We start from the raw sequence: 27,968 nt of genomic DNA, 5'->3' as shown, positions 1-27,968 counted from the left end.
GGTGCGTCTCACTCACTCTGGAGTGTTTTGTTTGATTTCCACACTGGTATTTGTTCCAGATTTCTCCGTACCCAGTTTACTGCTCCTAGAGTTTTGTCATCCTCTCACTACTTAAGAAGAAAAAAAGAACATTGCCTTGAGGAGGCATCCGTAAACCAGCCAAACCTGCTGCAGAAGTCCTCAAAATAACACAGAATAAAAATCAAAATTCTCAGAGCCAAGCGGTTTCCATCGCATTGCTTTTACGATAGATCCATGCCATCTGCAGCTTCTGTGACACCGTGGTGGGTCAGGAACCCTAATTGGAAGTGTCGGAAAGTGCTGTGCGGGGGACCCCTGGGTGTGGCTCCGATTGCAGCCGGCATTCTTTGGATAATTCTCGGTGTTGCTCCACGCGTCATGTTGCTCAAGGCCCCGGGAAGAAACACCTGCTCTCCTGCTCGGTTTCTGGCCTAAAGGGAGAGGCTGGCTGCCGCCGTCCTGTCTAAACACGCTCAGCCTGCTGTTCCCTGGAACAGAACACGGTGTGAGGTTCCCATGTTAATCCCTTTGGGACAATACACGTTGGCATCTCCAGATGAGTAGGGGTGACACAGAGCTCGAAGGGTGCTTGCTCCAGGGCTGTGTTTTGGATCGGAGGCAAAGAGGAGCCCTGCCCTGCCATGGTTGGTGGGGAGTTGTGGACTCCGTAGATGATCTGAATGCTTAGGAAGGGTGTATTGCCCGGCCAGCGCTGCTCAGTGGTTGAATGTGGACCTACGAACCAGGAGATCACGGTTCGATTCCCGGTCAGGGCACGTGCCTGGGTTGCGAGCTCAGTCCCCAGTGTGGGGTGTGCAGGAGGCAGCCGATCAATGATTCTCATCACTGATGTTTTGTATCTCTTGCTCCCTTTCCCTTCCTCTCTGAAATCAATAACAAATATAAATATTTTTTAAAAGGGTGTGTGTGACAGGGCTGGGTCTAGGAAGCGCCCATCCTTCCGTCCCACGCCCATTGCGCCTCTCTCGGGGCAGTGACTGCTCAGCATAGGCCACTCAGGAGCTGGCCCGAGGGACACGGCCACCTCCCAGGCCACGAAACCACGCCCGGAGGATGTAGTCCCTCCTCTCAAAGTGCTGACTGTCTAGGTGGGAAGACAGGACACACGTGTGATACTTATCCCAAAACAGCATTTCAACAAATGCCCTTTTGCAAGTGAGAAGCGCAGACGGAGAACGTAGCAAGGTCACCCGAGGTTTGGGAAGTGATGAGAGGAAGCTGGGCTTTCAGGTTGGGGCGGAGCAGGCTTGGCCCTCATTGTTCCTGTTCGATGCTCAGTGGAACCTTGGCTTTCGATATAATTGGTTCCGGAAGGCTGTTCGAGAAGCAGTTTTGTTCAAAAACCGAATCATTTTTTCCCCTCATTAGAAATATTGTAAGTTGGATTAATCCGTTCCAGACTCTCAAATGCTTCCCTGCTTTAACCGTATATACAGCACTTGCTTAATGTACAGTTTAATCTATAAATAAAGGCTTCTTAAATTTATCAAACCACCCCCTACTAGCCATAAATGGATTTTTAATATTCCATTGCCTCCGAAATGCTATCACTGGTTAACTGCTTATTGTATATGCAATGAACAACAGTTTTCCTACCTCTTCAATCACCTGTGATTGTTGTTTCTTTCACACTCTTAGCAACATTAGCACTCTTGATGGCCTCTTTATGCTTTAAAATTGTGCTAATCTGTCTCAGTGGGCTTGGGCTACCATAATAAAATGCCGTAGATGAGCTTAAACAACAGACATTTACTTCTCACAGTTCTGGAGGCTGTGAAGTCTAAGGTCAAGGTCTTGGCTGATTAGGATCCTGGTGAGGGCTCTCTTCCTGGCTTTCAGACAGCCACCCTCTCACTGTGTCCTCCCATGTTGGAGAAGTAAGCTCTCTCCTATCTCTTTATACATATCAGGGCACTAATCCCATCCTGAGGGCCTCACACTCAAGACCTCATCCAATCCTGATTACCTCCCGGAGGCCCCATCTCAAATCCGATTACTTTGGGGGTTAGGAATTAATTTACAAATTTGGGGAGCACACAGACATTCAGTCCGTTACATTTCATTGCAGAGGTGAAGCAGATCTGGGGAAAGGATAAATCTGCAAAAACAGAAAAGATTGTAGGTAGCATTTAAGAGAAAGTTCCCTATATTCATGAGAAATGAGACTTTGCCATAGGAACCACTATCAGTGTTAATAAGACATGGGGAAAGGTAAGGTGGACTTGCCAAAAGAAAACCAAACCTCAGTCTAATCTTACCTCGAGATCTACAGCTCAGTCTACAGGGAAAACAGGGGAGTGGGGAACATTTTAAATGACATCACGGGGTGCAATTAGCCAGACCCAAAATTTAAGAAGTCTTATAGGAGAAAAAAACGAATTTATAAGTATACTAGAGGCCGAGAGGTGGTGCCTCGCCTCCCGCCGCTGCGGGAGTCAGGCCTGACTGGCACCCAGGCAGCCGGGCGCCCACGCCTGACTTTTGCCCCAGGCCCCTCCTGCCCCCCACCTGTGTCCGCTCCAGGGCTGCCCGAGCCGCAGCGGCAGCTTGGCCAGCCCCAGGCCCCCCTCACCTCCTCGCCTGTGTCCTCTCTGGGCCGCCGGAGCCACGGTGCCAGCTTGGGCAGGCCCAGGTCCCCCTCACCCCCTCGCCGTGTCCTCTCTGGGCCGCCAGAGCCACGGTGCCAGCTTGGGCAGGCCCAGGTCCCCCTCACCCCCTCGCCGTGTCCTCTCTGGGCCGCCGGAGCCACGGTGCCAGCTTGGGCAGGCCCCCCTGTCCCTGTCTCCGTCTCTGCTCCGGGCCTCATCTGCACACTCAACCTCCTCTTGTCAGGTCGTGACCGTTACGGCGTCCTGGCCTAATTTGCATATTACCTCTTTATATAAATAGATTGTAGGAAAGAGAGGAGAAACATATTCATGAAAAGAGAAGAGACAGATGCATTGTGTGGTGGATTTGGATCCTGATTAGAACAAAGCAACTGTAAAATAATGTGATGAGACAAGGGAGGACATTTAAACACTGATTGGATTTTTTTATGTTAAAATTATTGCTCAGCCCAGCCGGCATGGCTCAGTGGTTGCACGTTGACCTATGAACCAGGAGGTCACAGTTCAATTCCCGGTCAGGGCACATGCCCCGGTTGTGGGCTCAGTCCCCAACGTGGGGGCACGCAGGAGGCAGCTGATCAATGATACTCTCTCATCATTGATGTTTCTATATTAAAAAAAATTATTGTTCATTTTTAAAAGGGGCTATTAATAGAATTATAGTTACATTTTTAGAGAATCCTTATCTTTTAGAGAACCATATAGAAATATTTACAGATGAAATTATATCTGGGGGTTGTGTATGTGGAGGATGAAGGCAAGAGAAGTAGATGAGGAGATAGAGAAAGAACCAGACTGGCCATGTATTGGTAACTGTTGAATCTAGATATTGGGTGGGTGTGCATGAGTTTCCCAACTTCTGTACATTTGACAACTTCCATCATAGAATTTTTTTTAAAAATATATTTTATTGATTTTTTTACAGCGAGGAAGGGAGAGAGATAGAGAGTTAGAAACATCGATGAGAGAGAAACATCGATCAGCTGCCTCCTGCACATCCCCCCACTGGGGATGTGCCCGCAACCCAGGTACATGCCCTTGACCGGAATCGAACCTGGGACCTTTCAGTCCGCAGGCTGACGCTCTATCCACTGAGCCAAACCGGTTTCGGCAGAATTTTTTTTTTTTTGGATATATTTCTTTATTGATTTCAGAGAGGAAGGGAGGAGAGAGAGATGGAAACATCAATGATGAGAGAGAATCATTGATTGGCTGCCTCCTGCACGCCCCCTACTGGGGACCAAGCCTGCAACCCAGGCATGTGCCCTTGGCTGGAATCGAACCCGGGACCCCTCAGTCCGCAGGCCGATGCTCTATCCACTGAGCCAAGTCGGCTAGGGCCCTCATAGAATGTTTAATAAATAGTAAGTAAGTACTGCTATGTAAAAAAAGAATTTCTTCTTAATCCTCACCGGAGGATATTTTCCCATTGGTTTTTTAGAGAGAGTGGAAGAGAGAGGGAAAGACAGAGAGAAACATGGATGTGAGAGAAACACATGGATTGGTTGTCTCCTGCACATGCCCTGACGAGGGCCTGGGGCCGGGGAAGAGCCTGCAACCTAGGTCCATGCCCTTGACGGGAATTGAACCAGGCACCCTTCGGTCCGCTGGCCCACGCTCTATCTACTGAGCCAGACCGGCTAGAGCGTAAAAGAAATCCTTAAACATTTGGGAAATAAGCTTTCAAGAGTGGGTTTCAGGTAACTGACCTTGAGCCCTTCCCTCTTGTCCTCACTTCTCCTGAGTGTTCTTCTCAAGGGGAGGGGGGAATTTTAGAGGAAGGATGTTGTCCCAAGACCCGTCCACTCTTCCTGCGTTTCTGACCCGATTTCAGGGACCCAGATACCGTCTCTGCAGGCAGCCGGGTTGTTAGACGCGTGGCGTGTGCCGCCTCTGCCTTCCCAGATTGGCTCCTGCCGCGCAGCTTCCTCGTGAGGCAGTCCCAACAGGTGATTCCTGCAGGAAGGCGGGCAGGACGTTGTGCCCCCCCCCCCCCCGCCCCCCGGAGTTTCCTGGCATCCTTGGGTTCACGGAAGTGATATTCCCAGCACCAGGATCTGGCTTGACGTCTTCAAGCTTAAAAAACAAACACGCCAGCATTTTAATTATCTGAGAGAAACTGCTCTCCAGGCCGGTATGGAGACACTCAGTCAACGGCTTCCTTTGTTCCTGTTACGAGATAAGAAGTGTTGGGGATAGGATGTGGGCACGGCGACTACAGTGAACACTGCCTGCGCGATGTTTGCAAGTTTCTGAGAGAGTAGGTCCTAAAAGCTCTCATCGTGGGGACAGAAGCACTTTTTCCTCCGTTTAAAATTGTGTCTGTAGGACATGATGGGTGTTAACTAAACTTCCTGGGGTGATCATTTCACAGTATATGTAAGCCAGGCCATGATGCTGGACCCCTTCCTCTTACACAGTGTAGTGTGTCAACTCTATGTCAATAGAACTAAAGAAAATACAGAACAGGGGAAAAAAAGGATTAAAAATGATTTTAAAAAATATTTTTATTGATTTCAGAGAGGAAAGGAGAGGGAGAGAGAGCTGGAAACATCAATGATGAGAGAGACTCATTGATCGGCTGCCTCCTACATGCCCCCTACTGGGGATCGAGCCCACAACCTGTGCATGTGCCTGACTGGGAATCGAACTGTGACCTCCTGGTTCATAGGTCGATGCTCAACCACTGAGCCACACCAGCTGGGCAAAAAAAGGATTTACTTCACATTTTTTTTGTGGAGCTAAGACTGTGAGGTCTCCCCCGATCTGCCCTAAGAAAGCACTGGTGCCCTAGCCGGTTTGGCTCAGTGGGTAGAGCATCGGCCTGCGGACTGAAGGGTCCTGGGTTCGATTCCGGTCGAGGGCATGTGCCACGGTTGCAGGATCGATCTGATCCCCAGCCCTGGTCGGGGCTCATGTGGGAGGCAACCAATCGATCTGTCTCTCTCACAGCGATGTTTCTCTCTGTGTGTCTCTCCCCTTCCCTTCCACTCTTTCTAACTGACATGTAAGGGCCCAGGGCAAAGTTAGGGGCCACAGGATATTCATTACACATAGACATTCACCGCCTCAGCCACTGTTTGTCCTGGCAGCCGTGGCAAGTAGATTCTCCACTCCACTTGGACTCCATTAGGGTGAGGCCACACACACTTCAGCGGGAGCTCAGGGTAAGGGCCATGCCAGGGCAGGGAGTGCCCCGGGCACTGGGCCCGCCTCTGGCGCTGTCTCGCACCTTGAGGACCCAGTGGACAGCTCACTTCTCAGCTCCCCCGTCCCTGTTCTGTTGCAACATGCTCTCCTCTCTCTCTCTCTCTCTCTCTCTCTTTAAATATACAGTGGGGCCTTGACTTACGAGTGTTCTGACTAACGAGTTTTTCAAGATATGAGCCGTCTCTCGGCCGATTTTTTGCTTTGAGTTGCGAACTAAAATTCGGGTTACGAGCCAGCTTCAGATACCCCACCGTTAGCTGGCGCAGCAAACGTCACAGTGAACACCACAACATCAGCCCAGCATCACGTGTCTCACTCGTTCACTTTTTGATTTGACATACGAGTAATTTGAGTTACGAGCTCCGTCATGGAACGAATTAAACTCGTAAGTCAAGGCCCCACTGTATTTTTATTGATTTCAGAGAGGAAGGGAGAGGGAGAGAGATAGACATCAATGATGAGAGAGAATTATTGATTGGCTGCCTCCTGCCCGCCCCCTACTGGGGATCGAGCCTGCAACCCATGCCTGTGCCCTTGACCAGATTTCAACCCAGGACCCTTCAGTCCGCAGGCCAACACTCTCTCCACTGAGCCAAACCAGCTAGGGTCACATTCTCTTTCTCTGCAGAGCTGCGGCTGGCGTGGTGGATGCCGGCAGGACCTGCTGCTGGGGCTCAAACCCTCCAGCCCCCCGACTCGGTACACCTGCCTTCCCCCGACTTCCTCTAACACTTGCCATTTCTCATGCCTCCGGTGGCTTCTTTGCTGCCCTGGCAGGTACCAGCCCTTCCTGCTTGCTGCTGCACAGCTTCCTTCCTTGTCTTCTACAGATCCTTCTAGAAAGATCACCTGCTCCGTGAGGTTGTCCCTGACCTCCCTCGTCACTTTGCACCTGCCCACCCCCACCCTCCTGGTCCTCTTCCCGCTTTGATTGTTCTGCCCGCCACATGTGTTTACTCGTTTCGTTTTCTGTCCCCACCCCCGTCCCCCCAGCAGGAAAGTGCCAGGAGGGCAGCAGGCTTCCTGTGTCACTGCTGTGTGCACAGCGCCCAGCTGACACCTGTCACTTAGCTGGCCGGGGGCAGGCAGTGCCTGGGGGAGTCGTTTCAGCTACCCTCGGGCAGCCGGTGCCTCAGCCCCCCTCCTGGCCGCCCCCACGTGACTCCTCGTGCAGCAGGCGCTCTGACCGGGTTCTGGTCTGCGGGCAGAACAACAGCGCCCCGCCCCAGAGACCGCACTCTCCGCGGGCCTTTGTCTTTTTTGGCCTCAGCTCATCGGAAGCTTTAACCAGCAGAGCTTGGAGAGATCGCCTCACCTTCTGGTTATTTCAGCTGCTTTCAAGGCTCTCTCACGGGCTGCGTGGCCACGGCGAGGCCCCGGGGAGCCGGTCAGGTGATGGACTCCTGCTCTGGTATTGGCACCGCCAGGCACAGAGCACATCTTCGGGTGGCCTCACCCCGTTCACTTCTCGCTCTTCTAGACAACAGCCCACCTGTGGGCCACGCCACTTCTATGCGTCTTTGTCTATAAACAAGCCGGGACCCGAAGGGAGGCCAGACTTGAGCAGACCCAGCAGTCCTGCTTTAAAACAGGGGTCATGGAAAAGAACAGGAGTCATTGCGAAGCTGACGGCAACTCCAGTTCACTGGACTGCGGCCCGAGGAGCTGGGAGCCGGGGCAGGCTCCACACTGATGCTCCGCAAGGAGGCAGCCCGGCCAGTTCTGCTCCCACAGAGCAGATGGCGCCGAGGGGCCTTCCTTGTGGAGTTTGTTGAGTCAGGTGGTCAGGCGGCTTCCAGCCTGCGGAAGGAGGGGTGAAGGCTTTGTTGGCCGAAGACGCCCCCTTTCTTCCTTAGCCCACAGCAGTGCATCTTGTCTGTGTCCACGTTCTCTTCTGAGAAGGGGGGGGCGGTGGGTAAGGAAAAGTTGGGTCCAGCCAGTGTGGCTCAGTGGTTGAGCATCAACCCATGAACCAGGGCGTCACTGGTTCAATTCCTGGTCAGGGCACATGCCCAGTGAGGGGCGTGCAGGAGGCAGCCGGTCGGTGATTCTCCTCATTGATGTTTCTATCGCTCCCTCTCCCCTCTTCTCTCTGAAATCAATAAAAACATACTAAAAAGGGGAAAAAGGAAAAAGTGTCAGATAAGGGATTGAGCTTGGTCTCAGCTTGGATCTTTGAAAAATAACCCCGCCAGCTTTCCCGAGATATAATCGACAAACAAAAATTGTATATATTTATGGTGTCCAACATGATGTTTTGATTGTGAAGTGATTGCTGCAGTGAAGCTGATGAACACATCCATCCCCTCGCGTATGACCATTTATTTATTTTTTTCGTGGTGAACACTTTTAAGATCTACTGTCTTAGCAAATTTCAAGTTTGCAATACGGTATTATTAACTGTAGTCCAGAAGTTATTCGTCCTGCATAGCTGAATGTTTGTAACCTTTGACCAGCCCTCCCCACTTCCCCACCCCCGACCCCAGCCCCTGGCCAAAGCAGCGTTCTACTCTCTGCTTCTGCGAGTTGCACTTCTTTAGATTCCACACGTTAGTGCGATCATGCAGTGTTTGTCTTTCTGCGCCTGGCTTATTTCACGTGGCATGGTGTTTTCCAAGTTCACCAGGTTGTTGTAAATGACAGGCTTTCCTTCTTGTGAAAGGCTGAGCAATCCTGCATTGTTTATATGTGTTCTCTAGGCAGCACATTTTCCTTCCTTATTCACCCATCGGTGGACACGTGGGTTGTTTTCACATCGTGGCGGTTGTGAAAAATGCCGCAGTAAACACGGGGGGCAGATATCTCTTCAAGAGACTGATTTCCTTCCCTTTGGATAAATACCCAGATGTGGGGTTCCTGGGTCCTACCGCCATTCTCTCTTTAATGTTTTGAGGAACCTCCATACTGTTTCCCAAAATGTCAGCTTGGATCTTCTTTTTTTTTTTCCTGCTGGGGTCTTATAGTCTGTGGCTTAGAGTCCATCCTTAGAATGTCCTGTTTGCCTTTTCATTGTAGTTTAGAGAAATAAAGGGGGAGAGGATTAGCTGTCTCCCTGGAAGTGTGGGCCTGCAGGATACCGACGCAATGGAGCGCTGGCTACATTGGCTTATTTCCATTCTACGGAAATGTTAAGTATTTCGTGATTCTCTTTGAAAATCCTCAAAGGAATGTTTTATCATGGAACAATTAAGCAAAAACCATCTATCTTTCCACCTTCATTTTAGCTTCTTTCTTAAGCGAATATTTTTTTTTTAAGTCGTTCTGCGTGGGGTCCCTCTGAAATGGATTATCGACCAGGAATGAGGCCACGCCAGTGTTCCAAGCTAAGTAGCTTCAAGCAGGAAAGCCTCCCGTGGTTGTTGCTCGTGGTCAGAAGCCAGTGGCATGGAGGCTGGGAGTCAACCAGCGGGCCCACGAGTGTTTGCTGGGCACCCTCCTGGTGCCAGGGCTCGCTCTCCCAGAAAGGGAGACGTCCTTGGGGCCCCAAGATCAACAAATACCAGTGGAATCCAATTGGCTTTGGAATAATAACTCTCCTTTTGGGAAACAGACATTTGCATTTCTGCACAATGGATTCATTGACCTCTAGAGGCCCTGCCTGTTTCCTTGGGCTTCCTTTTGACGGTTGAGTCTGTATCTTCCCATCCCTCTGAGTTTACCCAGGTCTCCCAGCGTCGACACATCTCCAGCTAGCCCCATCCACTCGCGTTGGCCACGGGCCGGCTTCGCCAGCTGTGCGCTCCTTCCCCAGGCAGGATCGCATCGTGCCGTGTTAAATTCGGCTCTCCTTTCATCTTCTCCGGAGGTTGGGTGTCCAACTGAGCTTTTCACTTGGTCCAGAATTCAAGTCTCTCTCTCCTTACGAACTTCGTAAAGTTCCGGCTTTTAAGTGAACTCGGGGTGATGGGGTTTTGTCTTATGGTTCCCATTTGCAGCCCGTGTGGAACGCATCACCCTCCACCCCTGTCTTTCGGACCCGGACGTGTTTGTGTTTGTCCCCGGGAGCCCACTCTTCCCCAGTTGGGCTTGTTTTCTTCCGGGACCTGCTTCAGGGCGTTCTTCTTTCTTGGGCATCTTGCTGATGAAGGGGTGACTCAGCCCAGCAGAAGCTTGATAGAAGAACGGAACCCAGGCCACGGCCTGACCTCCTGAGCCTGCTTTACTTTATTTATTTTTAAAACATTTTTTATTGATTTCAAGAGAGGAAGGGAGAGGGAGAGAGAGATAGAAACATCAATGATGAGAGAGCATCATTGATTGGCTGCCTCCTGCACACCCCTCACTAGGGGCCGAGCCTGCAACCTGGGCATGTGCCCTGACCGGGAATTGAACCATTGACCACCCGGTTCATAGATCGATACTCAACCACTGAGCCACATTGGCTGACTGAAGCTGCATTTTGAGTTCCCCAGTTAATTTGTATGTACACTGAAGTGTGAGAAGCACAGGTTGAGTATATACCTTTAGATTTTCTTATTAAAAATGACATTGTCAAGATGTAAATGGACAGTTTCATTAAGAAAAAAAAATTTCTACCATTTTATTATGAAACAATGTAAAAAGACACTGCAAAATTTAAAGAGTCTACAATGAGCTCCCATAGGATCTCCACTTAGATTCTACCATGAACTTATTTCTTTACAGTTCCTTTTTCTCCCTATTAATTTCTGTCAAGATTTTTAAAAATATGTTCTTATTGATTTTAGAGACAGAGCAAGGGAAAGGGAGAGAAAGGTAGAAACATCGATGCGAGAGAAACATGTAACGGCTGCCTCCTGCAGGCCCCCTATTGGGGATCGAGCCCGCAGCCCTGGCATGTGCCCTGACCGGGAATCAAACCAGCAGCCTCTTGGTGCACAGGGTGACACTCAACCAATTGAGCCACCCTGGCCGGGCATCTGTCAAGAATTTTGTACGGGATTGTTTGCAGCACAACTGTTAGAAAAGGTCGTATCAGGGTCGTACCCTTTCTTCTAGATTCCTCGGTGGGTTTGCTAACGTCACAGTCAGTGTGGGGATTTCAGAGAATCAGAGAAGCCTGGTGGGTGGCAGTGGGGGGGCCCTGGGGTCATGTAGAGTGGCGTGCTGGTCCTTGCCCCATCCAAACACGGGCCTCGGCATCCTCGTGTATACAGTGAGCGGGTTGAGAGAGGTCATCTCTGATGTCGCTCCCACCCCTGTGATCATAGGCTCGCTGTAAACATTATCATCACTGTTTCTCAGGTGGAGAAACTGATGAGCCAGTGAAATATTCGAATAATAAGGAAAACATGTGCTGGCATGGAAAAGCCATTATTTCCTAGGCTACTGAGTCAAACACAGCTGCGCTGGCACTTTTCACTCTGTTTTCTTGTCGATTTTTGTTCTTTCAGGAAACCTCACAGAAACATGAAGCCCTCAGCCACCTGGAACTCAGAAACTCACTGGGGACCGACGGCGGCTTCTGGAACGTCCAGGTGTTCTGCAGATGTGAGGTTGTGCCCCGCACTCAGCAGCTGGAGTCCCGACCAGATGCGAGACCTGTGCTTCGGCTCTGACATCCCTGGGCACAGCGGGGTCACTTTCTAATCGGCCAGAGCTGCACACAGCCAGTCATCTTAGGGGAAAGCCACATTTGGGGGGTGCAGCTTTCCTGACTCTCTTGAGTTAGGATTCTAGATGGGGCCTCATTTCTGCAGCTCCCACCCTCCACATAGGCGGCACCGCCACCCCCGCCCCCACCAGCACGCGGGGCGGGCCTCAGCATTCCCATCTTTACAGTGAGGGTATTGCAGTATCTTCTTGCAAAACACCAGCCTCCCTGCGTTGAGAGTGAGCCAAAGGGGACTCTCAGAGACGCCTCTCGTGGTGGCCCGCCGTCATCCCATAGAACCGGAACCCGCCCCTTCCCACCATGGCCTGGCTTTTTCTAAAGGTTTTATTGGTGGGGGTGAGTTTCTTGGGATGTCTTTATCCTCTTGTGGATTTTTGCTTCAGTGGGGAAACAAGAGCCCCGAAACCAAATTTCGTGATCATTTTGGCAGATGACATGGGGTGGGGTGACCTGGGAGCAAACTGGGCAGAAACAAAGGACACTGCCAACCTTGATCAGATGGCCGCCGAAGGAATGAGGTGAGTTGAGGATGCTAAGTCCTAATCTATATATATAAAAGCCTAAGCAACCGAACAACCGGCCAACCAATTACTATGATGCACACTGACCACCAGGGGACAAATGCTCAATGCACAGGATCGGGCTCCTTCCTGTCTGGATCGGGCCTGCGGGGATTGGGCTCCCTCCTGTCTGGATCTGGCCTGCCGGCATCAGGCTGAAACTGGCTATCCGACATCCCCCCAGGGGTCCCAGATTGTGAGAGGGTGCAGGCCAGGCCAAGGGACCCCACCAGGATTCATGCACTGGGCCTCTAGTATATGTATAAAACATATATATATATATATTTCAGAGAGGGAGAGAGATAAAGGCATCAATGATGAGAGAGAATCATATAGGCTGCCTCCCGCACGTCCCCCACTAGGGATCGAGCCTGCAACCCGGGCATGTGTCCTGACCAGGATTTGAACCATGACTTCCTAGCCCATAGATCAACGCTCAACCACTGAGCCACGCTGGCTGGGAAGTCCACTTTTTGGATGTGTTACTTGCCTCTTTTGCATGGAGGGGACAGCATAAAGCATTGAAAGAGCAATTAATGGGTCCATGTTGATTTAGTTATGTGATTGATTAATGTGGCATGAAGCCAGGACAGCCTCATGGAGAAATCCATCCCTCCATCCATCTATCCGTCCATCTGATAACATTCAGAATCTGTGTGTGTTAGGAAATCAGAATACCAAGGGGAACAAGATAAAAACCTTGGCCCTGGAGGTACTTATTGTCTGGACTCGGAGACAGGTTCAGTGGAAAGTAAGGATTAGGATCTAGTGCGTGAGTCTGGAGTTCCTGGGGAGGGGTTGGAACCCAGCCTGGGGGCTTGAGAGAGAAGGTGACCTTCAAAAACCAGAATCAGGGAGGCAGGGAAGGTAAGAGGACTGACTTGCGAGGTGAGTACTTAGTAGGCACACGTACCCAGAGGGTCTGCACTGAACGGATAGAAGTGTTCATAAGTTTTTTGTCCAAATGCCTAGCCCCTCCCCACATCGCTAGAACTCAAGTATCAGCTTTCAACCCTTAGGGCCTTCTCCTCGGGCTGACCTGGATCCGACTGGCCGGCTCAGACCCTGTCTGCCCTGGGTTGCTCCTCTATCTTGCTCAGTGGGGCTGCTCCAGCTCTCTGGTGGGACAACGCGGGGGCATCTCCACAGAGCTTCAGCCACTTGCACCTGGGGCCGGGAGCTGCCCCCTGAGGTGTGCACCCTTGGGGTCCCGCGTGTGCTCTCACCTTTCCAGTCCATCCTCCTCATCTCAACCAAGGTGACCTCTGTAGAAACACTCCTCTGCTTCCAGTCCTTCAGAGTGACCTTGTGTCCCTAAGGATAAAACCCAACTCCGCCCAGCAGCTTCCGAGGCCAGCGCATGCTCCACGCTGGTCTGCAGGCCCCTCTGGCTGGCAGCTGTCCTCACCTATGAGATTAGTTCCCCCGGTGCACTTCCCGCTTCCTCTTCTGAATTAGTTTCTACTCACCGTTTGGTCCCAATTCCACGCGCGGTCGTCAGGAAAGCCGCTTGGATGCCTCAGGTGAGCTCTGCCATCGCCCCTGCAGCTCTCCATGGCGATCGTCGAGTCACCTGAGCACCTGCATCAGGTTGAACAACGTCCGCCCCACATTCAGGTCCACCCGGAACCTCAGAGCGTGGCCTTCTGTGACAACAGGGTCTTTGCAAATGTACGTAAGGATTTTGACAATGTCATACAGGCCCGAGGACGGGTCCTAAATCCAATGACTAGTGTCTTTATAAGAAGAGAGGACACTGAGGGACACACAGAGGTGGAGATGGGAAGATGGAGGCAGAGATTGCAGAGATGCCCCTACAAGCCAAGAACACCAAGGGCTGCTGGCCACCACGGGGAGCTGGGAGCGAGGCTTGGATCAGAGTCTCCCTCTGAACTTCCAGAAGGAACCGATCTGGTAGACATGTGGACTTCAGACTTCTCACCTCCCAAGCTGGGAGAGACTAAATTTACCATTTTAAGCCGCCTAGCTTGTGGTCGTTTGTCACAGCCGCCACAGGAAATTCATACACCTCGAGCCTAGCTCTGGGCGTCAGGGAGAGAAGTGCCTTATCTATTCTTCCCCTTTATATTCTTAGCCCGTAGGCAATTCATAAACCTTTGTTCGTCAATAAATGGGCTTTAGGCATTCATAATGCCTCGAAGTGTCACCCCAAGTTTTCCACGTAGGGATTTCTTTTGGGGGAAGGAGTTAAACCACACCATTTACCAGATCGCCAGAGGAAAATGGATCGCCAAAAGCTTGGGAACTTGTGCTTTTGGTGGCGGGTGGGTTTGTGGGGAAACTGATATGTGTGTGTGTGTGGGGGGGGCTGGGCATTCTTAGGGGCTGTCCCCACCTGCACGCACTCCTCCTGAGAAAGAGGGGGGGGGGCTGGGCATTCTTAGGGGCTGTCCCCACCTGCACACTCTCCTCCTGAGAAAGAGGGGGGGGACTGGGCATTCTTAGGGGCTGTCCCCACCTGCACACTCTCCTCCTGAGAAAGAGGGCCTCAGGGACCAGAGAACAGTGTGTGGTGAGCCCTGCGAGCTCTTCCTGCCGTGAATGGAAATGCTTTCTCCGTCTGAGCCTTGTGACGGCCAGGCAGACGGCCCTCTGGCCCGAGGGCCTGGGCTTCTCACGTTGGGCTCTGTTGACAGGAAGGCGGGCTTCCTGTGCGGCCGAGGATTACTCTGTCCCTGGCTGCTCCCCCTGCCGCTCATGCCAGGGGGGAACCAGGGTTCCCAGACCAGAACTCTTTTGGCCAAACAGGGTGACTTGAGAACGTAACTTTTCTATTGTCTTTTGTAAAGATTAGCATGTTAGTTTCCTAGGACAGACTCCACAAATCACCACAAACGGGATGGCTTAAAGCAATGCCGTTTTATCCCCTCGCCGTTCCAGAGCCCAGAAGTCCTCCACCGAGGTGCCAGCAGGGCTGATCCTTCCAGAAGCTCTCAGGTGGGATCGGTCCCAGGCCTCTTCTAGTTTCTGGTGGGTGCGGGCGGCCCTTGGCCTTCCTGGTGTGTGGACACAGCACTCCATTCTCTGCCTCCGTTGTTGCATGGCGTTCTCCCTGTGCACAGCTGAGCTGAGCAGTGCTGGTGAACATTTGAAAGTTAAAGAAGGGTAGGATAGCCCTAGCTGGTTTGGCTCAGTGGATAGAGCATCAGACTGTGGATCGAAAAGTCCTGGGTTTGATTCTGGTCAAGGGCATGTACCTCGGTTGCAGGCTCCTCCCCGGCCCAGGCCCTGATCGGGGCTCCTGCAGGAAGCAACCAATCAATGTGTTTCTCTCACATCGACGTTTCTCTCTGTCTCCTCCTCTCTTTCACCCTTCCTAAAAATCAATGGAAAAATATCCTCAGATGAGGATAAACAAAAACAAACAAACAAAAAGGATAAAATAACCAGAAGAAAATCAAAATGTCAGAATTTAAGTGGAAACGCCGGGGACTTAGTAATTAACTACAACTTAACCATTTCAAGCAGGTAGAAACTGGCATGGCAAGGTAGGGTGGAGGAATGACGTGCTCAGGCTGTAGGGAAATAGACAGAGGCTTTCCCTGGCCTCTCTTCCAGCTCTCCAAGAGCCTGAGAAATGTGAAAATCATCCAAGTCCTCAGGACAACCCAGTGAATGATCCTGATGGTTGAACGCTAGTTCAGTTCTTGTGGGCAGCGTGGCCAGGGAGGGCCATGGCTCGTTTCACCTGATATGGAAACACCACTTATTTCTTGAACATTCTCAGGTTCAAGAGTAACCTGCGTAAGTCTCCTGGCGGGTGACTGGAGTCAGGCAGTGGCCTTCGGATGTGCAGACTAAGGTTTGAGCACCTGAGCAGTCTTGACCCACAGGCGTCTGAGGGGAGAGAAGAAGGATGCCCCGTGAACACAGAGAAGTGGTCCCAGCCAGCAGAGCCCAGATCTGCCCACTCACTGAAATTGTCCGCTGGGCTGGCTCAGACGTGAGGTGGACGGTACATTGTAAATACATTTCATAGGTGGATAGACTTGCACTAGAGCAGTGGTCGGCAAGCCGCGGCTCGCGAGCCACATGCGGCTCTTTGGCCCCTTGAGTGTGGCTCTTCCACAAAATACCACATGCGGGCGCGCACGTACAGTGCGATTGAAACTTCGTGGCCCATGCGCAGAAGTCGGTATTTTGTGGAAGAGCCACACTCAAGGGGCCAAAGAGCCGCATGTGGCTCGCGAGCCGCAGTTTGCCGACCACTGGGCTAGAGTAACTCTGCGTTGGAATTCTCTCCCTTCCTGCGCCACCTCTTCTCCGCCAACAATTTAATCCGCCTTAAAGTCGGTGCTGTTGCTGAGACTTGTAGGCGGTGGCTGAGCTAGACGTCCGAGGGCAGTGTTCACCCCTGGGAGGTCAGAGGCTGTCAGGGGCTTAGGCTGTTTCTAAAAAGGGCCCAGCAGGGAGTGGGATGAGCTGTCAGTTCAGCCAAACACCCGATTGGATTTCTGTTCTCAGCATTGGCTTTCGCAACTATTCCTCCATCCTGTTACCTCTCAGGACTGCCTCAGCGCTCTGCCGCCCCTGGGGTTCGCAGTAACCTAAAGGAAGAGGAGAACCAGGCTGGCGCCCAGAGCTGCAGGGGAGTGTAATGAGGTCTGGCGGACGCCGTGAGAGCTAGAACTTTCTGAAGGAGACCTACATCAGCAAGAACAAGGCTCTTCCCCCACCATGGACTTCCCATCCAGCTCTGCCCCCCGAACCCCCCGTGGTAATTCAGATTCAGGGCTGAGGACCCTCATCAGGGAGACATCCTCTTGTCCTGTGACCTTCATCATGAATTCTGAGATGGTTGCTTTGGGAGGTCCCAGCCCATCTTTTCCTTGTCGCTCTCAGCGTCACGGGGCAGGCAGTTGTACATCGTTGCCGTTGGGTAAGTAGGTCAAGGAGACACTGAAATCACGTCCTGCCCGCCTGGGGCAAGGTGAAGCCTATAGAAGTGGTACTGCGGGCTTTACCCTCGTGTCTGTTTCAGTAGATGGGGACGTACAGGCACACGATGATCTGGATGGCAGCTAATCTTAGCGAAAAGGAACTGAAATAGTAACCAGCGAGGCCTTGGCGCCAGCTTGCTTCACAACTGCAAGTTCAAAATAGCCTGCCTAGTGGCTCTCATTCGTTTCGCTTCCAAGCTTCCCCACTACCTTCATTCAACGATGGGCCTCTACTAAGAGCAGGTCATGAGACAAGGCCGGAGACCCCAGCCAGCTCTGCCCTTCCAGGCTTGCAGTCCTCTGGCCCCAAAAGACGAGAAAACCAGCATTTGGAATGCAGAAGGTGATGTGCTGTCAGTGCAGGAATTGTGACGTGTTACCCACCCTTCATAACCCGAGTTTCCATCCTACAGGACGGAATTAGCACGTCATTTACACCTTGGTCACAGTCAAGAATGTCCATGCTGCCCTGCCAGCGTGGCTCAGTGGTTAAGTGTCGACCTATGAACCTGGAGGTCACTCCTGGTCAAGGGCACAGGCCTGGGTTGCGGGCTTGATCCCCAGTAGGGGGCGTGCAGGAGGCAGCCGATCAATGATTCTCATCATTGATGTTTCCATCTATCTCTCCCTCTCCCTTCCTCTCTGAAATCAATAATAATAATATAAAAAAGAATGTCCACGCTGGGCTTCTCACCTTTTGGGTGATAAGAGCTAAATTCCTCGGAGCTACATCATATTGGAGATAGTGCTGTGGGACTGTAAGGAAAGAAAGGCCATTTCTCCACAGGGAAGCCATGACGTACTCAATAATGCTCATCTGTTAGGAGGCTGGGAAGTCCAAGGTCAGGTTGCTAGCACGGACAGGTTGTGCTGAAGTGAATGCTGAGACCTTCAAGATGAGTAGGCATCAGCCAGATGAAGGGAGAGGACAGAGTGTTGTAGGCAGAGGGAAAAGCATGAACGAAGACCCACAACTGAAAGGTGCCCATTCACTCAACAGATATTCCTAGAGGCTCCCCCAGATACTGTCCTAGGTGCAGAGAATGTGTGAATGACCCAAACAATATGAGGCCCTCTCTCTCCTGGGGCTGGCTGGCATCATAGTGGTTGACTATGGCTGGGACAGGGAGCATGAGGCTGATCTAGTGGGCAGGTGGGTGGTGAAGGGCATCGTGTGCATGCTCAAGTGTTTGACCTTGATCCTGAAGTCAGCGGGCAGCCCTGAGCACTGAGGACATCGACCTGCATTTGAGATGGATTGTCCCAGCTTTCTAGGGGTGGTCCCCTCTGGTGGAGGGCAGGGGGCACATTGCAGGTGCCTCCAGGATTGCTTGGCTCAAGGTCATGGCAATGGGGAGAAGAAGTGTTGGTCTAGTGCAGTGGTCGGCAAACTCACCAGTCAACAGAGCCAAATATCAACAGTTCAACGATTGAAATTTCTTTTGAGAGCCAAATTTTTTAAACTTAAACTATATAGGTAGGTACATTGTTATTAACTTAATTAGGGTATTCCTAAGGCTTAGGAAGAGCCACACTCAAGGGGTCAAAGAGCCGCATGTGGCTCGCGAGCCGCAGTTTGCCGACCACGGGTCTAGGAGGCACTGAGATGCCTGTGTGTGCGTCTTGCTTTCATGTACCTTTTGTGTGTCCTTCCTTGAGTGTGAATGTGCACATATCCACAAGGAGAGTGCGAAGAAGAAAGGGGAAAAATTGCCAACGATCATACCAAGTTCAGCTGTCAGGAATCGTTTTTTTTGAAAAGATCAGGAGTATGAGTAGGTGTATGAATGAATGAATGAACAAGACACACAAACTTTGCTATTTGCTGCCACATTTGCTTGTAGTTTATAAAGGGCCTGCATGCTGGCTGTCCCAGTAATCCCACTGAACCTTCTGAAGGATGAAGGAAACCTGGGGGCTGAGGTGAGCCGGTCTAAGTCCTACTGTAGCTTTTTTTCTCGTTCTTACTTCCCACTCCTGTCCCTCTACCCACAGAGGCCGCAGCACATTATTTTTTCAAACCTTTTCCCACCTCCAAGCCTTTAAATGATGAATGGAGCAAAGGCAGTGTTTATTCCAGTCACATAGCAATTTCGAAAGTTGCCACAGAAGGTGTCATCATCTATTTTAAATTCCTTGTAAACGAAGGCCGGACACGCTTAACTTTGCAACGTTATGTCTCTCCAGGGCTCTGGCGGTGGCGTTTCCAGCGCTCACCTCCCCTGATTCTAATGCACGTAATTTATGCAGTGGCAAGCGGCTTTGGTTTCCGTCTGGCTGTGTCTTAATTTGAGCTGATTTTCCCGTTAACAGGCTGCTGTAATGTCTGGCTCTGTGATTCCAGCTTTGCTTTACAATGCATTTTCAGACTTTAATTAGGACCCCTGTTGGCGAACTGGCCTGGGCCTGCCCAGATAGATCTGGGGGAAAACAAAAGAGGCTTTCCAAAAGGCAAGAGCATTTTATTCCTTATTAATTAGTCCCTGCCAAACGGAGGCAGAGATGGGAGGGGGGAAGGTGACAGGCAGGTCAGCTCAGAGGGCTGCGTGGGATGTGGTTAGGGTTTTATGTGCAAGGGGTGCAGTCAGGGCTCTCCAAAGACTTGGAAATAAAGGAAGTAAGATTGCTTCTGAGAGTTAAGCTGTGAGCTTGATCACACGGTGGGGCCGGAACTGAGCCCTGAAGACATCCGCTTAAGCGATTATGTGGAAAGTGGACTAACGCGTTTTTTCCAATCAAACGACACGGGCCTCTTCCTCTTCCAGTTTTGTTTGTTCGTCCACCGGATTTGGACAGAGCCCCTCCATCCCAGCAGGGCGCTCTGCTTGGGGCTGGAGTTGCAACTCTAGGTCCCATCCTCACAAAACCCACAGACTGGGAAGGAGCTCGGAGCTCCATCTTGCTGTAGAAATGTGCTGCAGCTCTTTCCAAGGTGATGGCTTTACCATGGCCAAGGAGAGACTGCTCTCAGGAGAGTCACGGGAAACGGGCGAGCGGGGTCAGGGTCAGGATCGCCGTGTGTTTCTGGCACTGCCCAGGTGTATTCGCTTGGGCTGCTACAACAAATATGACAAAGCGGGGAGCTTAAACAATATGCATTTATTCTCTACAGCAGGCATGCCTTGTTTATTTGGCCTGTGTTAGCCTTTGAGTTTGACATGCTTGCTCTACAGTGTCGGAGGCTGGGAAATCCAAGGTCAGGTTGCCAGCGTGGCCAGGTTGTGCTGACGGCCTCCTTCCTGGATGGCAGATGGCCGACCCCTCATTGTGTCCTCACGTGGAGATAGAGAGAGCGCTCTAGTCTCCTCCTCTTATCAGGGCACTAATCCCATCCTGGGGGCCCCACCCTTATGACCTCCTCTAAACCTGATCATTTCCCAAAGGCCCGACCTCCAAAAACCATCACATTTTTAGGGATTTAACAGACATATTTTGGGGGACACAAACATTCATCCTGTAACACTAGGGGTGAAGACGTGGTGGTGAACAGCCTCTGAGCATCCCAGACCCACTGGCAAAGTTCAGTCCACTGTGGACAGAAGTCCCTTAAGCTTAGCAACTGCATGACTTTTCTTTGATCCATTTGATGCCCTCAGTTAGTTAACTCCACACCCACCAAGGCAAACTTCGGAGTCTGGCTTCTTGTGCAGTTTGTGAGCAGGAAGAAAACATGGGCCACTGACGCGCTGGTTCCTGTGCCCATCCCCGGAGGTCAGCTGGGAAATGGGCGTTCTGGTCTCTCTCTCTCCGGCTCCCGTGGTTGTGTGGAAGTCAGTCAGGCTTTGGAGCTGACACCACCGAGGGTGGGTCTTGGGACCTCCTCAGCCTAAGGCCAGTGAGCGTGGGGACAGGGAACAGGCATCCACAGCCCCACGGGAGTCCTGAGGATGGGCAGGTGGAGAAGTGGTGCAGGCACCACAGGAAGGGGTGGCTCTCATAAGGGCTTTGATGTCAGATGAATGTTTCCATTCAGACATGAAGATGCTGCAGAAGTCAAGGTCAAGGCCCATCCTCCTGGGGGACAAGGAAAGACTGTGCGACAGTCTTCAGAGGATAGGTAGGCATTGGGGAGGGAGGTGAGGGGTAAAGCACCCTGGGCTGAGGTACGGCAGAGCCAAGGTGTTGAGCTAGAGAGTTGTGAGTGGGATGTGAGATGCTCCAGGATTCAGGGTCCTGTTGAGATGAACATTGGGCCTATGTAGGTGATGTCTTAGTTTCCTGCAGCTGCTATAACAAAGGATCACAAAAGGAGTGGCTTCAAACAACAGAAATTTATTCTCACAGTTCTGGAAGCTAGAAGTTAAAAATCAAGGTGTTGGCCGTTACTCCCTCAGAAACTCCAGCGGAGGTTCCTTCCTGCCTCTTCCAGCTTCTGGTAGCACCAGGCATTCCTTAGCCTGAGGCAGTATAACTCCAGTCCTGGCCTCTGTCCTCACAGGGCCCCCTTCCCTCTGTGTGTCTCTGTTTGCATGTGGCATTCTCCTCAGTGTCTCTCTCTCCTTTTAAACACGGCAGTTATACTGGGTTAAGGACTCACCTGTAGAGAGCGCCTGGGAAGGCACATGAGCTAATTGTCGACTGAGTCCAGTGGTGTCAGCAGAGCCAGGTCCTGGAAACATACTGTGCCAGAGGCAGGTATGTTGTCAGCCTGACCCTTAGCTCAGGTGCCAGGGGATGGGTTTCATTATCTAAGTTCAGCCAGGCGCAAGGAACGGACGTAATTATCTGGGCTTCAGCCAGGAGTGACAATTACAAAGAAGCCACAAGAATGAAGAATTACAGCTTGATCTTTAACCGTGATTTCACATAATTTCCTTTGTCTTAAACTCTAGTAAAACTTCCTGGAATCATGCTGTATATAATAAATGCGCTGCACCAGCTCTGGGTCACTGTCTCTCCATCAGAGGGCAGCTCAGAGGAGGGTCCACCCGGTCCCAGCTTTCCCTACTGTCTCTGTGTCTGTCTCTTTTTTTTTCCTTTTCTCAATCCGCAGCAGCCCCTACTCAGGGATTCTTCCGCTCTCTAGCCATGCTGGTTGCGGTAAAGAGAGGAAACTTATACTCACCCTACTCCACTGTTACCTCAACTTAACTAATTATCTCTGCAATGACTATCTTACCTAATAATAGACAAACATTAAGTTTAGTCATGTTCCTTGAGGACAGGAAAATGGCTAGACTGTACATGTTTCTTCATGGTGTCTGACGGAGGGCTGGGCATGTGATAGTGTATAGTGGGTACAGTTAGCTCTTGTTATTGGTGGTAGTTATGTTCTATAAGGTCTCTGTGAACACTGAATTATTGGATAATTATTGAATTATGAAGAAACCTGAGCCATTGCTTCTGGGGAAAATACAGGGCTAGGTTCCTATGTGCCTCTGGCCGCCTTTTTATCAACTAATCAGTACAGAATCTTGTTTTGTGTGTGTTTCTGTTTAAAGGCAGCTTTTTAAAATATATATTTTTGATTCATTAGCATTGAACTCACAGCCCACAGCACTAGAACTCATTCCTGAATGAAGCTTATAGAACATGTATATTTTCCCGTAAGGCATATCACAGCCTTCATGAGCTTAGGACCACTGGCCAGCACTTCAGCGGTCTGCTCGAGGGCCATTTCAAACAGCGAAATCAGCAACAAGAAGAACAAAAATGCAAAAACCAGGGTACCAACCAGACTCTGAAAAGGAGGACACTTGCTTACAGGATGAGAGCCGACTTCAGCTGGGCCTGTGCACGTTGGGTGGCTGAGATTTTCCAAAGGTCTGCATGTGACTCTGTATAACCGAGTGAGAGCCATGGAGTATTGATTTTGGGGGTACAAATACATTTAAGAAATATGGAATCTATGTATATAGATATAAAAGCCAGGCGACCTAACGGCGGAACAACCAGAACGGCCGATGGCTATGACGCTCACTGTGGCGGCCAACCGCCCGTGGCCCCTTCCCCTGCCAGCCCCGCCCCTGATCGGTCCCCCGCACCCCGATCACTGAAGTGTGACCTTCAGTGATTCTAAGTACGTAAATGCTCTCCAGCCTTCATAGGCCAGGAACCTGTTCATGGTCTGGACCGTCAGTCAGGTGTCCTGGAGAGGTGCCCAGCACAACCACCGTCTTCCTGCGTTCTCTCTCCACTGCTTCCTACCAAAGAGGGCAGCCACATCACACCACGGCCTCTCTTTAGAGCAGTGGTTCTCAACCTTCTGACCCTTTAAATACAGTTCCTCATGTTGTGACCCAACCATAAAGTTATTTTTGTTGCTACTTCATAACTGTAATGTTGCTACTGTTATAAATCGTAATGTAAATACCTGATATGCAGGATGGTCTTAGGCGACCCCTGTGAAAGGGTCGTTCAACCGCCAAAGGGGTCGCGACCCACAGGTTGAGAACCGCTGCTTTAGAGGGTTTGTCAGCAGGGAACTAAACTGCATTACCTGTGTAGGGAGAGGCATAGAAACAGAAGCTATAAGTGTCCCTGTCACTAAAGCGCCTTTGAAGCTTCAACTCATCCGAAAGCCAACAGCAAACGTGTATACACCCTGCAAAGATTTTTGACACTAATAACTATCCCCAGCCGGCCCCGCCCCCGATCGCCCCCCCCCCCAACCCAATCAGGGGCAGAGCCAGCCAGCCAACTGCCTGCGGCCCCTCCCCACAGACAGCCCCACCCCTAATCACTGCCCCCACTCTGATCAGGGGCAGGCATCCGGACCCCACCTGTGCACAAATTCATGCACCGGGCCTCTAGTCTTTGGATAAAGAGGATCCACTAAATGTGTTGGATTGTATCTATTGGAATGACCTGTGTGACCTTGGGTTAGTCACCTTACCTCTCTGGGCTTCCTTTTCTTTACTTGTTCTACTGGGCGAGCTTTTTCCCAGCACTGGAATCCCCAGAACAGAGTGGGAGTTGACTTTTCTCTTGGCCTGGCTTTCTGTGGTTGGAGAGATCTCGATCACTTTCCTTTCTGTGCAGGTTTGTGGATTTCCACGCAGCTGCTTCCACCTGTTCACCCTCCCGGGCCGCCCTGCTCACCGGCCGGCTGGGCCTGCGCAACGGAGTCACACACAACTTTGCAGTCACCTCTGTGGGGGGCCTTCCGCTCAACGAGACCACCTTGGCCGAGGTGCTGCAGCAGGCCGGCTACGTCACCGGGATGATAGGTAACATGGGTGCCCCACAGCCCAGCCCCCACCTCCCGCTGCATTTACAGTCAAACCTGGGTTCTCGAATGTCTCCCATCTCGAACAATTCGCTTCTCAACCCAACAACCCTTTCAACAACCCCCGCTGATACCTTATGATCAGTCACGTGTCTCTCCAGTGAGAGAATGCAGGAGTATGCGTCAGCTTACCACTGACCCTCATGTTGTTAACACTTCAGGAAACTGTGCTGTGAATATTTGTGTGTGTTTTTGCTTTCGTTGCTGCTTATTACTTTACATTTTCATTTTTTACTATACATTTCATTTCCGTTTTGTTGACTTTTCATTTATTTTCATGTACCTTTCATGTCCTTTTTGTTTTCAAAGTGCTTATTTATAGATTAAACATTAGGCATGTACTGTATATGAGAAAGATTAAAGCAGAGGCTCATTGGGGGGTCTGGAGCGGGTTAATTCCGTTACATTCTTTCTAATGGGGAAAATGTGATTCGGTTTTCGAGCAGCCTTCCCAAGATCTGAGAACCGAGGTTCCACTGCACGGGGCTGGCTGCTTCGCCTCCGTGTAGCCCTGACACGCCCCCACCTCCTCTGTTCCTGTCTGCTTTTTTGTTGATTTCCTACTCTATAAGCTAGGAATGCTTTCAGCTGTAAGTAATTGTGAAGACCTAACAGTGGGCTAAAGGGAATCTGAGCTATTTTCCTCTCATTCTAATGAGCACAGGGGTAAGTGATTGCTTCTATTGGCTCAGCCACTCAGAGAAACCATTTCTGCTCTGCTGTCCTTACTCTGTTGGCGTTTGTCCTCCTGCATGTTGCCTCTTGGTTGCCGTAGAGCAACCTCAGAACATTCGCCATCATTTGGCTTCAAGGAAGGAAAAAGGGAGGGGAGGCAGTGCTAGCCCACTTGTTCCCTTTTATCAGGAACACAATCTTTCCTCAGCCCCAGAAGTTCACTTGCACCTTATTGGCTGGAGCTGGGTCACAAGGCCACTCTTCGTTGCAAGGAAGTCTGGGAAATGGGGAGGGGGGTAGGATTATAATGGGTGACTTGGCCTCAGGCACAGGTTCCCAACCCCAGGTTCCCAAAACCACAGTTCTGTGACCGGTATGAGTGGAGACATGGGTATAGGGCTGGCAAACAGCAGCATCTGCCACACTGACCACCAGCTTGCTTTCCTTTCTAACTAAGCACCTCTTATTTAGTCTTTACTTTCTGCCAGGCACTGGGCTAAGTGTTTATTTGCTCCAGGTATGGTAGTGCCCTGGGTATGGTTTGCCCCACTGTCCAGGGAGGAAACTGAGTTTCAGGCAGGTGTGGAGACTTGTTCAGCGCTGCCTGACCCGGAGCGGGGAGATGAGACAGATGTGTCTGGTCCAACTTGTTCTCGTGCTTTGCTTCACTGCTAGTCTCTCCTCTCGGGGCCGAGGCAACCCAGCTGTCCACATCCTCCTCAGGCTGCTGGTGCTTCTTATTCTAACTCTCCAAGAGCTGGGTTCTGTGGGAATCCTGCCTCCTGCCTCCGGACATGAAGTAGGAGGGATGGGTGCTGGCAAATGGGCCGCAGTGAGGGTCCACTGTTCAGATCTTTGAACCACGTTCATTTCCGGGCCCCTTTGCCTGTGAGTGATTTCCCTGGGCTCTTTACTCAGAGCAGAATGAGCAGGTCAGAGAGGTCCAGCATTATCCGAGCACTTGGCTTACATCACCAGTCCCCCCTCCTCCCTTAGGCATCAACAAAGCGAGGAGTTTCGTCTTTGGCAGCTGGGTAGGTGTCTGTGCACTTGAACCGCAGTGGGGAGGCCGTTTCCTGCTCATGCTCTACAGCAGCGGTTCTCAACCTGTGGGTTGTGACCCCTTTGGCGGTGGAACGACCCTTTCACAGGGGTCGCCTAAGACCATCCTGCATATCAGGTATTTACATGACGATTTATAACAGTAGCAACATTACAGTTATGAAGTAGAAATGAAAATAATTTTATGGTTGGGTCACATGAGAAACTGTATTTAAAGGGCCAGAAGGTTGAGAACCACTGCCTACAGGAAGTGGCGTTGGCCAGAAAAGATGATGCAACCAGGCAAGACCCAGGCGTCTCTGAGACTGTGGGGCATGCACCTGTACCCTTGGCAGGGCCCCAGCCCAGGAGGGCAGGGTGGCGGGTGCAGCTGGCTATGGGGGGTTCCTGTGGGCACTAGAACCTCGGCCTGCTGGCTTTGCTGGGATCCCAGGAGCGGCTTGTCTTCCCCTTTCACTGTGCGTTCTCCTGTGGAGGTGCTGAGTTACCCTTGCTCACTTTCTGTCTCCCTGCGGATTCCCTCTGGGTCCCACAGAGCAGGGCCTGGCTTTGGCACTGTGTTTGTAGCCTCATCACTTTGCAGGCCACAAATCTGGCCTCCCAGCTGGAACCCAGTAATTGGCAACGCTGATGGAGAACTGAGAGTGTGATCAGCTCCCCGACGGGCTGGAACCCCCACAAGATGCCTCTGAAAGTCTCTTTCTCGTTTTCCTGAAGGCAAATGGAATCTTGGGCATCACAGCTCTTATCACTCCAACTTCAGTGGTAAAAATTCTTTGGGGGCTTTGTTACCTGGGAAACAGGAAATAAGGACCTCTGTGTAAAAGGACTGGAATAACCTTTAAGCTATCCTGCTCCTGAGTTAGGATATCTTCGTTCACAGTATCCCTTGGGTGTATTTGGGGTACCTGGGCTCCCCTCGATCTCACATCCTCTTCCCTGTCCCCTCTCCTTGGTTCCTCTCTGCCCCCTGGCTCCCCATCGCGAGCCCCACTCTTCTCCCTGACCTGGTTCCTCGCGTCTCAGGGGACATGGCTGACATGAGGTCCAGACCCATCTAGTGTGGTAAGAAGTAAAAATTGTCCAATAGGGTCACCAAAGCAGGGATTGGCCCATTGGGACTTGGGGGAGAAGTAGAGAAATCCCGTGGGAAACTTCACACTAAACTGGGGTTGGAGAAGAGACAGGATGAGGAAGGATCTCAGAGAAAAGGTCCACACAGATATTAATGCCTCAATTTAACTCACATCCTCCCCCCCTCCGCCCCCCACCGACCCCATCCCAGTACCCCAGGCCCGCCAGCCTTCTGAGGTCTAGCTGAAATGCCCCCCCTTCCTAGAAGATTTCTCCCCCCACCCACCCATGCCCAGCATCTGGGGGTAACGTCTTCCTCTAACCCAGGGGTGGGGAACGTGTGGCCCGTGTGCCATGTTAGGCCTGCAAAGGCATTGGTCTGGCCCTGACAAGGCATCAGGAGTGAGTTCATGTTCTCTTTCACATCCATGTTTCTCTCTCTCGGCTCCTCCTTCCCTCCCTTCCACTCTCTTTGAAAATCAAGGGAAAAAAATGTCCTTAGGTGAGGATTAACCACAAATATATGTGTCTGACCAAATACAGCAGGCTGATTTTTTTAGTTGATAATTTTGTATGGTCCTCAAATGATGTCATAAATATCCAAATGGCCCTTGGCAGAAAAAGGGGTCCCTACCCCTGACCTAATCGCCCTTATTGTCTTATGGATTCTCCATCTCCTACAGCTTAATCTCTGTATCTTACATTCTCTTCAGATGGGAAGTATTTTGAGGGCAGAATTTATTCTTCTGTCCCTTACGGCATCACGCATGTAGTAGAGTTTCAGCCAATACTTCCCCAATGTGCCAGTAACTGCATGGGGGATGGTCCGGGCTTAATCATTCTCTCCACTTCCTCCCACTCCGGGTTAACTAATCACAGGCTGTGTCCCAGATCTGGCCTTCCAGCCAGAACCCAGCAGTGTTTTCTTTGCAGACTACAAAGGGATATTCATCA

General features: G+C 51.2%; 1 protein-coding gene across 1 annotated transcript in view; it reads left to right on the top strand.

Annotated features, from left to right (window-relative positions):
* The window catches only part of ARSG (arylsulfatase G), a 68,150-nt gene that overhangs the window by 5,540 nt on the left and 34,642 nt on the right, over nucleotides 1-27,968 (top strand). Inside the window, exons 2-4 of the mRNA XM_036339867.1 lie at nucleotides 11,234-11,972; nucleotides 23,957-24,144; nucleotides 26,658-26,705. Of these exons, the coding sequence (XP_036195760.1) occupies nucleotides 11,755-11,972; nucleotides 23,957-24,144; nucleotides 26,658-26,705 (454 nt within the window). The 5' untranslated portion in view covers nucleotides 11,234-11,754. The remainder of the gene's footprint in view (nucleotides 1-11,233; nucleotides 11,973-23,956; nucleotides 24,145-26,657; nucleotides 26,706-27,968) is intronic.

Source organism: Myotis myotis, unplaced genomic scaffold, assembly GCF_014108235.1.
Source record: "Myotis myotis isolate mMyoMyo1 unplaced genomic scaffold, mMyoMyo1.p scaffold_m19_p_17, whole genome shotgun sequence".
NCBI classification, from domain to species: Eukaryota; Metazoa; Chordata; class Mammalia; order Chiroptera; family Vespertilionidae; genus Myotis; species Myotis myotis.
Note: the sequence above shows the minus strand (reverse complement) of the source record. Positions and strands in the feature narration are given on the sequence as shown.